General features: G+C 35.2%; 1 protein-coding gene across 1 annotated transcript; it reads left to right on the top strand.

Annotated features, from left to right (window-relative positions):
• The first annotated feature begins 3912 nt into the window (after window positions 1-3912).
• LOC121021755 (olfactory receptor 4F3/4F16/4F29) lies at window positions 3913-4851 on the top strand. The gene has a single exon (XM_040462385.1). It carries the CDS (start codon window positions 3913-3915, stop codon window positions 4849-4851), a length of 939 nt encoding a protein of 312 aa, XP_040318319.1.
• Window positions 4852-12607: the final 7756 nt, after the last annotated feature.

Genomic DNA, 12607 nt, shown 5'->3' with positions numbered 1-12607 from the left:
ACTCTGTGAGCCTGAATAAGGCAAGTAATAGAAGCATCTGCCTACCTTAAATCCTATCCAATGTCAAAGTCAGGAGGAACCCTGAATCAGTGAATTAAAGGTGAGAGATTGGTGTTCTCTTTAATTTACCTGTGTTCTTACTAACCTTGGCTGCCATATTTAATACCATCTGAACCTTGTTTAGCTTTTTCTCTTTTTTTCTAACAGTTTCTTTTTTTCCCTTTATCATAAATATCTTTCCTAATTTCCCCCTTTTCTTATTTCCCTTCACATTTAAAATCTTCATTCTTTCTCTTTTCTCTCTGCTTTATTTTTTTCTGCATCCTAGATTATTTCAAGACTTCAAGAAAATAAACTGAGTGCTGAGTATAGGCTTGAAGATTAAATGCTATCTGACCCCTACCAAGAAATATGCTACAAGGCCTTAGGTGCCTTCTCATGGGGAGACTATTAGTCATGGCTACTGTAAGTTTTTAAATGAAAAATTTCCCCTTGTGTCTTTTAAAACAATTGGAAAAGAAGACCAAGAAATGAGAGAATAAAAAATAGTAAAGATCACTGACCTAAAGGCATTGCCTTACTACAGCCTGGGGTTATTACTCTAACTTCTCATAGTATGGGCTATACCTACATGCATAATGATGGTTACTATTAAAAGTTACTTTCATATTAGATAATTCAAGGTATTTTCCACATATTGTGTCTCTCTTTTTATTCAATTATAATTCCCAAAGGACCAGATCAATATCTGTGTTCTTAGGGTAGCCATCTGCTATCCATCTGCTCTTGCTGATACCAGCTACCATCTACCTTTGAATGTCTATAGCACATTTCCCTTCCCACGTCCCAACTGACCACATATTTATTTTAGTATTCACTTGGCATGTGTTGTATAATACATTAGATTTGTATTTGTATGTGTACAATTCATGTTTTTTTTCCAACTGTTTTCTTTGACTTACAGGAGTTAGCAAAAGAATAAATCAGTATCAAGGAAAATTGTTAACAAAAGCTGCAAGAAGTATTTGGGATTTTAATTGACCTTTGAGGACAATAAAATTTAGAGAGACTGGGGTGCGTGGCTGGCTCAGTTGGTAGAGCATGTGACTCTTGATCTCGGGGTCATGTGTTCGAGCCCCACACTGGGTATAGAGATTACTTTAAATTTTTTTTTTAACGTTTATTTTTGAGACAGAGACAGAGCATGAACAAGGGGAGGGTCAGAGAGAGGGAGACACAGAATCTGAAACAGGCTCCAGGCTCTGAGCTGTCAGCACAGAGCCTAACGCGGGGCTCGAACTCACGGACCGCGAGATCATTACCTGAGCCGAAGTCGGCCGCTTAACCGACTGAGCCACCCAGGCGCCCCTACTTTAAAAAAATCTTTTAGAAAGACCAAAGGATGGAATTCCTAGAAACATTATATTTTTTACCATTGTAGTGACTAGTTACATAACCACCAAAATACAAAGAATCAGTATACAAATTATAATAGCAATGAATAATCACTTTCCCAGGTATAATTTCCTATTGTACTAGTCAAATAATTTTTAATTGAGTACACATTCTATGTAATATTTAATTATTGTTAGTTTGCTATAGAGTAATGGACATTATGGATGAATGTCTCTAGTTAGCTTTGATTTTAACCAAGAAAAAAATCACTGTTTTGAGTTTTGCTTTCTTTTACTTGATTGTTTTCCCTAGGATTTTTGTTTTTGGAATAAGAATCAAGACACATAAGTTTTGGTCCCCAGATTGCCACTTGTGCGAATCTTGGAAACTCTGTTTACTTTGATGGGTCTCATGTTTTTCATCTGAATGATGACCAAATGGACAAAATAGACTTTATATAGTTCCATGAGAATTTTCATCTCATTATGCTGGGGAAATGTGCTTTTCCTCATCAAGGCCTTAGGACTTTTTCAATAATTACTGAGTTTCCTGACTCCCTCTCCAGTGCCTTTATCACTTCCCCATGCATATCCATCCTGTCAGTCCATTTCTGAGCTGGAGCTGTCTTTTCCTCCCTGGATGAGCAGCATAAGTGCCCCCTACTCTAGGCCCCAGTTTTCTGCGAATAGAAAGTGTGCACCTTGAGACTGTAGACTGTTAGTTCAAGAGGTAACAGTATAATCACTACATGTGGTTGAGAATAGAGATTCATGCTAGTGGTGGAGACCCAGAATGGGGGGCAGGACACAGTGATAGTCTCCATGTGTTTTGCAGTCTGGGATGACTGAGGGCATCAGTTAGATGCTCCTTTGTGTGAGAAAGTCTGGAATTGTAGTTGTAAAAATGAAGGATGTCATTATACCGTTCTACTGTACCTCATCAATTCCTAAAATAATCAACCTTATTACTGTTTTTGGAAATTACTCTCTATTACAGAATATGATCGAGGTAGGTATCTGAACACAGAGACAAATAGAACACTGTTGTCTGCTCACCATCCACTTCACATATAAATATTATACATATTAAAGGACTGAATCTCCAGTGTCACATTTTGTATTTTATGGTTTAAGATCAAGAAGAAAGATCCTCTGTTCTTCTTAAAATGTGATTTATTAATGTTTGACGTTCTTATTTTATAATCCTAAATCAAAAGTACAAAATACAAATTGCCTTGAAGATAAAATATCTGAATAGATTTCACAGTAAGCAGGAAAATACCACACAACAACAGGTTACCTGCAGGTGGTACTAAGCACTTTAAATGGTGTGGGTGGGGATGTCAGTGGACATAAAGGTTGACACCAAAGGGAGGATGAGACACTGATGAATTAAAACATACAATCCTAGCTATTCCAAGTGCTGATCTTTAATACTTTCATATGGATGGGTAGGGAAAAGCTGTTTGCAAAAATATGTTACACCCTTGGTGGCCACTTTAGGCATGCCCCTTAGCAGAATCTGGTGAAATCTTTCAAATACACATTTATTAGGTTTGGAAAAAGCCTTGCATCCTAGTGGCATGACATTTTTATTGAATGTTGAGGCCAGTTTAGGGCTTTGTAGTTATGAAAAATTGCATGGGAACTAGAGGCACCCAGGATAGTGAACATAATAAAATGTGATGGAAAACACTTGTTCCATTTTTAGAGTCCACCTAACAAGTGTTTTACTAGTGGGCTGTTCAATTTCACAGACCCCAGTCAGTGTTTTTATTCAATCTTAATCTACAGCCAGTCTTAATTTAGTCTCAACTCATATATTAGTCACTCTCTCACTCAAGGTGACAATTGATTTGTTAATCATGCTTTCCTCTCATCCTACTTTTTATCAGAAAATTGTGGGAGCACTCTGGGAAGAGGAGTAGATTATGAGGACATACATAAAAGTAAGATGGACTATGTTAGAAGTGAGAAATAGTCAATATCAGAAGTGATTTAAATAAAAAAATTTTTAATGTTTTTTTTTTTATTTATTTCTGAGGGTGGGGGGAACGGGCAGAGAGAGAGACACAGAATCAGGAGTAGACTCCAGGCTCCAAGCTGTCAGTACAGAGACTGATGTGGGACTTGAACTCATGAACCATGAGATCATGACTGGAGCTGAAGTTGGATGCTCAAAGGACTGAGCCACTCAGGTGCCCTCAAAAGTGATTTAAACAGACGATGAATGTCATGGGTACTCATCTGTCCATGTTCATGGCTAATTGTTCATTTGAGAACAGAACGTTGCAGTAAGAGTATTGGTGATAGTTTAAAATTATGTCTTAACTCACACATGTGATGGTAGTGTGTTGATTTTTGCTTTTTTTATATTTGAGGAAGTAGATAACTATATCCTTTTCATTCATAAGAATATTGAAACATTAGTAATTCTGTGACCTATTATCTCCATAATCACATTTTCCTCCTCATTTTCTTAGTTCTTATTTCATTGGCAGCCCAGTTGGCTAGATCAATGGATGGAGGGAATCACTCGGTTGTGTCTGAGTTTGTGTTTCTGGGACTCACTCATTCATGGGAGATCCAGCTTCTCCTCCTGGTGTTCTCCTCTGTGCTCTATGTGGCAAGCATGACCGGGAACATCCTCATTGTGTTCTCTGTGACCGTTGATCCTCACTTGCATTCCCCCATGTACTTCCTACTGGCCAATCTCTCTTTCATTGACTTGGGAGCCTGCTCTGCCACCTCACCCAAGATGATTTATGACCTTTTCAGAAAGCACAAAGTCATTTCCTTTGGAGGCTGCATCGCCCAGATCTTCTTCATCCACGTCATTGGTGGTGTGGAGATGGTGCTGCTCATCGCCATGGCCTTTGACAGATATGTTGCCATCTGCAAGCCTCTCCACTACTTGACCATCATGAGCCCACGAATGTGCCTTTTGTTTCTGGCTGCTGCCTGGGCCCTTGGTGTCAGTCACTCACTGTTCCAACTAGCATTCATTGTTAATTTACCCTTCTGTGGTCCTAATGTATTGGACAGCTTTTACTGTGACCTTCCTCGGCTCCTCAGACTGGCCTGTACAGATACCTACAGATTGCAGTTCATGGTCACTGTTAACAGTGGGTTTATCTGTGTGGGTTCCTTCTTCATACTCCTCATCTCCTACGTCATCATCCTTTTCTCTGTTTGGAAACATTCCTCCGGTGGCTCATCCAAGGCCGTTTCCACCCTGTCAGCTCACATCACTGTGGTCCTTTTGTTTTTTGGTCCAACCATGTTTGTCTATACATGGCCACATCCCAATTCCCAGATGGACAAATTTCTTGCCATTTTTGATGCAGTCATCACTCCTTTTCTGAATCCAGTCATCTACACGTTCAGGAATAAAGAGATGAAGGCAGCAATCAAGAGAGTATGCAGACAGCTAGTGATTTACAGGAAGATCTCATAAGTGATATATGACTTCTCACTAATCATGGGATAGCCTTTTGTTTCTATCTTTGATATTTTGGATTCAGAAAACTTGGGACATCAAATATTGATATGAGTGTTATCACAGCTGTGACATTTTTACATGATGAATCTATTTAATCCTTATGAAGAGTGAGCCATGGAAACAGTATATCTCGCTATCTATGGAAGTCCCATTTAATTTATTTCAGCAATGTTATATAGTTTCGGGTGAACAGGTCTTGCATATCTTTCTTGAGATTTGTTCCTAATTATTTTAATTTTTGGTGCTGTTTTAAATGGCATTTTTGTTTAGTTTATAATTGTTTATTGCTAATTATAGAAATATAATAGATTTTTTTATTGAAATTGTATTTTGAAAACTTGCAAAATCGTTCACTTCCTCTTGGTTTTTTACAGAGTAAGTAGGATCTTCCTCATAGATGGTCATTTTTTCAGTGCATAAACACATTTTACTTCTTTTATTCTAGTATGGATAATTTTATCCATTTGTTTCCTTATTGTACTTGCCAGGTCAAATAGTGTAGTGCTGAATATACAAGTGGTTAGGGTGAACATCTTTGACTTGTTTTTATTCTTATAAGAAAAACTTTCATTTTTTTGTTAAGTATGATGCTAGGTATAGGTCTTTAATACGAGCTTTTTATCAGGCTGAGGAAATTCCTTTCTATTTGGTTTTTAAAATCAGCAGTGGATGTTGGGTTATGAAACAGTGCTTTATCTAGTTTAGTATCAGGATAATGGTGGCCTTTTAGAATATATTTCCTTGTTTTAAATTTACTGCAGAAGTTTTGTAGAAATGTTGTAGTTTCTTTCTTAAATGTTTGGTAAAATTTACCAGAGAAGTAATTTTAGCCTGCAGTTTTCTCTAGGAGAAAGTTTTCAACTATAAATTCAATTGTTGGTAGTCTGTGTCTTTAAAGAAATGTGCATATTAATCTATGTTGTCATCATTATTGGAAAAGCTGTTCCTAATATTCTCTCGTTATGGAATATCTGCAAGGGGCGCCTGGGTGGCTCAGTTGGTTGAGCATCAGATTCGTGATTTTGGCCCAGATCGTGATCTCACGGTCATGGGATCAAGTCCCGCATTGGGCTCTGTGCTGGGTGTGGAGCCTGCTTGGGATTCTCTGTCTCTCTCTCCCTCCCTCTCTCCCTTTTCCTCTGCCCCTCTCCCGAGCTTGCACATGCTCTTCTTTCTCTCAAAATAATAATAAGAAAAGAAATATATCTAAGACTTTCAATATATTCCTCTCTTTCATTGTCTATTGGTAGTTTGTACCTTTTAAAAAGATATTATCAGCATTCCAGAGATTTTTCAGCTTCTTTTTATTAAGGTAAAATTAATATATAACATTATATATGTTTCTGGTGTACAGTGTTATAATTTGACATCGGTATACATGACAAAGTGATTACCACCAAAAGTCTAGTTATTGTTCATTAGTATACGATTGACCATTTCACCCCCCACCCCCCATATTCTTCCCCTTTGGTGAGCATCAATCTCTTCACTATATCTATGAGTTTGGGTGTGTATTGTTTTTGTTTGTTTGTTTTACTTTTTTGTTTTTGGATTCCACAGATCAGTAAAATCATACAATATTTGTCTCTGACTTATTTCACTTAGCATAATAGCCTTGAAGTCCATATATGTTGTTGTAAATGGCAAGATTTCATTTTTCTTTGTGGCTGAGTAGTTTTATCTTGTTTATATATACCACATCTTTTTCATCCATTGGATAAAGTATCCATGGATACTTAAGCTGCTTCCTTATATTGTCTATTGTAAATAGTGCTGCAGTGCACATAGTGGTACATATATCTTTTTGAATTAGTGTTTTAATATTCTTTGAATGAATTCCCAGAAGTGGTATAGCTGTATCATATGGTAGATGTAAATTTTTTGAGGAATCTCTACTATTTTCCATGGTGGACACACCAATTTACATTTCCACCAACAGTGTATGAAATTTCCTTTTTATCTATGTTCTCTCCAACCCTTACTTCTTGTCTTTTGCTTATAGCCATTTTAACAAGCGTGAAGTGATGTCTCATTGTGGTTTTGATTTGCACTTCTCTAATATTTAGTGATATACAAATATCTTTTCACGTGCCTTTTGGTAGTATGTCTTTCTTGGAAAAGTGTCTACTTAGATCCTCTGTCCATTTAAAAAATCTGTTTGATTTATTGTTATTGAGTTGTGTGAATTCTGTACATATTTTGGATATTAACCTGTTACTAGATATGTGATTTGCAAATATATTCTCCACTTTATTAGGTTGTCTTTTCATTTTTATGATGGTTTCCTTTGCTATGTAGAAGCTTTTTAGTTTGATGTATGCCCATTTGTTTATTTTCGCTTTTGTTTCTCTTGCCTTTGGAGTCAGATTCATAAACATTGCTAAGACCAATGTCAAGACTGACTATATTTTCTTCTAGGAATTTTGTGGTTTCAGGTCTTATGTTCAAATCTTTAACCTATTTGGAGTTGATTTTTATGTATGGTGTAAGATAGTGGTTTACTTTAATTCTTTTGCATGTGGCTGTTCAGTTTTCCTACCACCATTTATTGAAGAGACTGTCCTTTCTCCATTGTATGTTCTTGGCTCCTTTGTCATACATAAATTGTCCATATATGTGTGGGTTTTTTTCCGGGTGCTCAATTCTGTTCCATTGATCTGTGTGTCTATTTTTATGCCAATACCATATTGTTTTGGTTACTATTTTGTTTGTTTTGTTTTTTGAGAGAGAGAGAATGTGAGCAGGGGAGAGGAACAGAGGGAGAGAATCTTAAGCAGGCTCCACAATGTGGGACTTGATCCCATGACCCTGGGATCATGACCTGAGCCAAAATTAAGAGTTGGATGCTTGATCAACTGAGCCACTCATGAGCCCCTCTTTTTGATGTAATTGGAGTTGGGGTTTATTTCTTAGTTTTTCTTTCCAATATTTTGTTATTAGTGTATAGGGAACACCATAGATTTATATGTATTAATTTTGTATCCTCAAACTTTTCTGAATTTAACAGTTCCTCACGGTTTTTGGTGGAAGCTTCAGGGTTGTTTTATATATAGTATTACATGATCTATAAATAGTAACAGTTTTATTTTTCCTTTCATAATTGAGTGGCCTTTTTTCTTTTTCTTGCATTATTGCTGTGGTTACAACTTTGAACACCTTGTTGAATAAAAGTGATGAGAGTGAAAAACTGAAAGTTTGTAATTTTTCAACATTGAGTGTGGTGTTAGCTGTGAGTTTGTCATTCATGGCATTTATTATGTTAAGGTGTATTCCCTCTATACCCACTTTGTTGAGATTTTTATCAGAAATAAATGTCGAATTTTGTCATATGATTTTTTTTCTGTATCTATTGAGATGATCTTATGATTTTTGTACTTCATTTTGTTAACCTGTATCATATCGATTGATTTCTTTGGATGTTGTATCACCTTTATCTCTGGAATAATCCCCACTTGATCACTATGTATGATTCTTTTTTATATTGTTGAAATTAATTTGCTTATATTTTATTGAAGGTTTTCACAGCTACATTCATCAAGAATATCAGCGTGTAATTTTTTTTTTTTTTTTTATGTTGTCCTGGTGTAGTGTTGGTTCAGGGTAATGCTTGGGAAGCATTTCCTTCTCTTCAGTGTTTTGGAAGAGTTTGAGAAGGATAGGTATTAAATCTGCTTTGAATGTTTGGTAGAATTAACCAGTGAAAATGTTTGGTCTTGGACTTCTGTTTATTGAGAAGTTTTTGATTACCAGTTCATCTTGTTACTAGAAGTTGGTCTACTCACATTTTCTATTTTTTTATGATTCAGTTTTAGAAGATTATGTGTTTATAGGAATTTCTCCATTCTTCTAGGTTGTCTAATTTGTTGGTGTATACTTGTTTATAGTACTTTCTTATAATCATACTCTATGGTATCTGTTGCAACCTCTTTTATTTCCGATTTCATTTATTTGAGCACTCTATTTTTTATTGGTTAGTTTAGTTAAAGGAAAATTTTGTTTATCTTTTCAAAGAACAAGCTCTTAGTGTTATTGATCTTTTCTATTGTCATTTTAGTCTCTATTTCTGGTCTGCTCTTTATTATTTCTTTCCTTTGGGTTCTATTTTTTTTTCTGTTGTTTTCTGTTACCTATTTCATTAATTTCTGTTTGTGTTGTTTATATTCTTCTTTATTTTTAATTTGCCTTTTCTACTTTCTAATTATTTAATTTTTTATTTTAATCCCAATTAGCTGTGTTGTTAGTTTCAGATGTATGTTATTGTGATTCAACAGTTACATACATCACCTGGTGTTCATCATAAGTGCACTGTTTAATTGCCATTACCTATTTAACCATACCCCCAACCTCCTCCCCACTGGTAACCATCAGTTCTCTATATATAAGAGTATATTTCTTTATTTCTCTCTCTCTTTTTTCCATATGCTCATTTGTTTTGCTTCTTAAATTCCACATATGAATGAAATATGGTATTTGTCTTTTCTGACTAATTTTTTCACATAGCATTCTACTCTCTAGCTCCATCCATGTTGTTGCAAATGGCAAGATTTCATTCTCTTTAAAGATGAGTAATATTCCTATATATGTATATTACATCTTCTTTACCTGTTCATCAATCCATGGATACTTGGGCTGCTTCTATATCTTGGCTATTGTAAATAATGCTATTATAAACAGAGGGGTTCATGTATCACTTTCAATTAGTGTTTTTGTATTCGTTGGGGAAATACGCAGTAATGTGATTACTGGATGATAGGGTAGTTCTATTTTTAACTTTTTAAAAAAGTTTATTTATTTTGAGAGTGGGTGCACACACATTAGCGGGGGAGGGGCATAGAGAATCCCAAGCAGATTCTGTGCTCTCAATGAAGAGCACAACACAGGGCTCGATCTCATGAACTGGTAGATCATGACCTACAATGAAATCAAGAGTCGAGTGCTAAACCAACTGAGCCACTCACATGCCCCTATTTTTAACTTTTTGAGGAACCTCCATATTATTTTCCAGAGTGACTGTACCAGTTTGCATTCCAACCAATGATGCATGAATATTCCTTTTTTTCCTCCAAATCCTTGCCAATACCTGTTATTTCTTGTATTGTTGATTTTAGCCATTTTGACAGATGTGAGGTGATACTGTAGTTTTGCATTTCCCTCATGATAAATGATGAGCATCTTTTCATGTGTCTGTTGGGCATCTCTGTGTATTCTTGGAGAGATGTCTGTTCATGTCTTCTGCCCACCTTTTAACTGAATTATTTGTTTTTTGGGTATTGAGTTTGATAAGTTCTTTATATATTTTGGATACTAACCCTTTATTGGATATGTCATTTACAAATATCTTCTCCCATTCCATAGGTTTCCTTTTAGTTTTTTTGATTCATTCATTGTGAAAAAGCTTTTTATTTTGAGGTAGTCCTAATAGTTTATTTTTGCTTTTGTTTCCTTTGCCTCAGGAGACATGTCCAGAAAGAAGTTGCTGTGGCTGATGTCAAAAAAGTTAATGGCTGCATTCTGTTCTAGAATTTTGTGGTTTCAGGTTTTACATTTAGGTCTTTCATCAATTTTGAATGTATTTTTGTGTCTGGTGTAAGAAAGTGGTCCAATTCCATTCTTTTGCAGGTAGCTGTTGAGTTTTAGCAACACTATTTGTTGAAGGGACTTTTTCCCATGGATATTCTTTCCTGCTTTGTTGAAGGTTGATTATATAGTTGTGGGTTTCTTTCTGGGTTTTCTAGTCTGTTCTATTTATCTATATGTATATTTTTGTGCTAGTACCATAAGGTTTTGATTACTACAGCTTTGTAATATAATTTGAAGTCCAGAATTGTGGTACCTCCAGCTTTGCTTTTCTTTTTCAATATTGCTTTGGCTATTCACGGTCTTTTGTGGTTCCATACAAATTTTACAGTTGTTTCTTCTAGTTCTGTGAAGAAGGCTATTGGTATTTTGATAGGGTCTGCAGTAAATGTGTAGATTGTATTGGATAGTATAGAGATTTTAACAATATTTGTTCTTCCAGTCCATGAGCATGGGGTGCTTTTCCATTTCTTTGTGTCTTCTTCAATTTCTTTCATAAGTTTTGTACAATTTTCAGATTATAGGTCTGTCGCCCCTTTGGTTAGGTTTATTCCTAGGTATGTTAATGGTTTTTGGTGCAATTGTAAATGGAATTGATTGCTTAATTTCTCCTTCTCCTGCTTCATAATGGGTGTATAGAAATGCAACAGATTTCTGCACATTGATTTTTGTATCCTGAAACTTTACTGAATCCATCTGTCAGTTCTAGCAGCTTTTTGGTGGAATCTTTCAGGTTTTCTATATATAGTATACTGTCTTCTACAAGTAGCGTAAGTTTTACTTCTTCCTTGCTGATTTGGATGCTTTTATTTCTTTTTGCTATCTTACTGCTTTGGCTAAGACTTCAATTACTATGTTGCATAAAAGTGTTGAGTATGGGCATCCCTATTTGTTCCTGACTGTAGAGGAAGAGCTCTCAATTTTTTCCTATTTAGGATGGTATTACCTCTGAGTTTATGCATGGCCTTTATTCTGTTGAGGTATGTTTCCTCTAATCTATTTTGTTGAGGGACTTTTATCATGAATGGATTCTTTTTGCATCTATTGAAATGATCATAATGTTCTTCACTTTTCTTTTATTAATGTGGTGTATCATGTTGATTAATTTACAGATATTGAACCACCCTTGCAACCCAGAAATAAATCCCTCTGGACTGTGGTGAATGATTTTTTAATGTGTTGTTGGATTCAATTTGCAAGTATTTTATTGAGAATTTTTGCATCTGTGTTCAGGGATATCTATAGGTCTCTTTTTGAGTGGTATCTTTATCTGGTTTTGGTATCAGGGTAATGCTGGCCTCATGGAATGAATTTGGAAGTTTTCCTTCCTTTTCTATTTTTTGGAACAGTTTTAGATGAATAGGTATGAACTCTTTAAATGTTGGGTGGAATACTCTGGTTTCTCTTCAGATTGTATAAATCTTTCGCCTTTTAAATGTTGGGTGGAATTTGCTTGTGAAGCCATTGGATCCTGAACTTTTGTTTGTTGGGTTTTCTTTTTTTTTTAAATTACTGATTCAATTTGTTTGCTGATCATTGATCTGCTCAAGTTTTCTATTTCTTCCTGTTTCAGTTTTGGTAGTTTATATATTTTTTAGGAATTTATCCATTTCTTCTAGATTGTCCAGTTTTTGGCATATAGTTTTTCATATTATCTTATAATTATTTGTATTTCTGTGGTGTTGGTTGTTATTTCTCCTCTCTCATTTTTTATTTTATTTGAGTCCTTTTTATTTTTGATAAGTCTGGCTAGAGGTTTATCAATTATTTTGATTTATTTTTAAGGAACCAGTTCCAGGTTTTATTGATTTGTTGTGTTTTTGTTTGTTTGTTTGCTTGTTTCTATATCATTTATTTCTGCTCTAATCTTTATTATTTCCTTCCTTGTGCTGGTTTTAGGTTTTGTTGTTCTTTTTCTAGCTACTGTATATGCAAAATTAGGTTGTTTATTTGATATTTTTCTTGTTTCTTGAGATAGGTCTGTATTGCTATAAACTTCCCTCTTAGAATTGCTTTGCTGTATCCCAGAGGTTTTGAATTACAGTGTTTTCATTTTAATTCTTTCCATGTGCTTTTTAATTTGTTTTTTGATTTCCTGGTTGACCCATTCATTGTTTAGTGGCATGTTATTTAA

This window comes from Herpailurus yagouaroundi, unplaced genomic scaffold, assembly GCF_014898765.1.
Source record: "Herpailurus yagouaroundi ecotype Mexico unplaced genomic scaffold, PumYag 315, whole genome shotgun sequence".
Taxonomy (NCBI): Eukaryota; Metazoa; Chordata; class Mammalia; order Carnivora; family Felidae; genus Herpailurus; species Herpailurus yagouaroundi.
Note: the sequence above shows the minus strand (reverse complement) of the source record. Positions and strands in the feature narration are given on the sequence as shown.

Coding starts and splice junctions, on each gene's coding strand:
- LOC121021755 (XM_040462385.1), top strand. CDS start 3,913: ATGGATGGAGGGAATCACTCGGTTGTGTCTGAGTTTGTGTTTCTGGGA.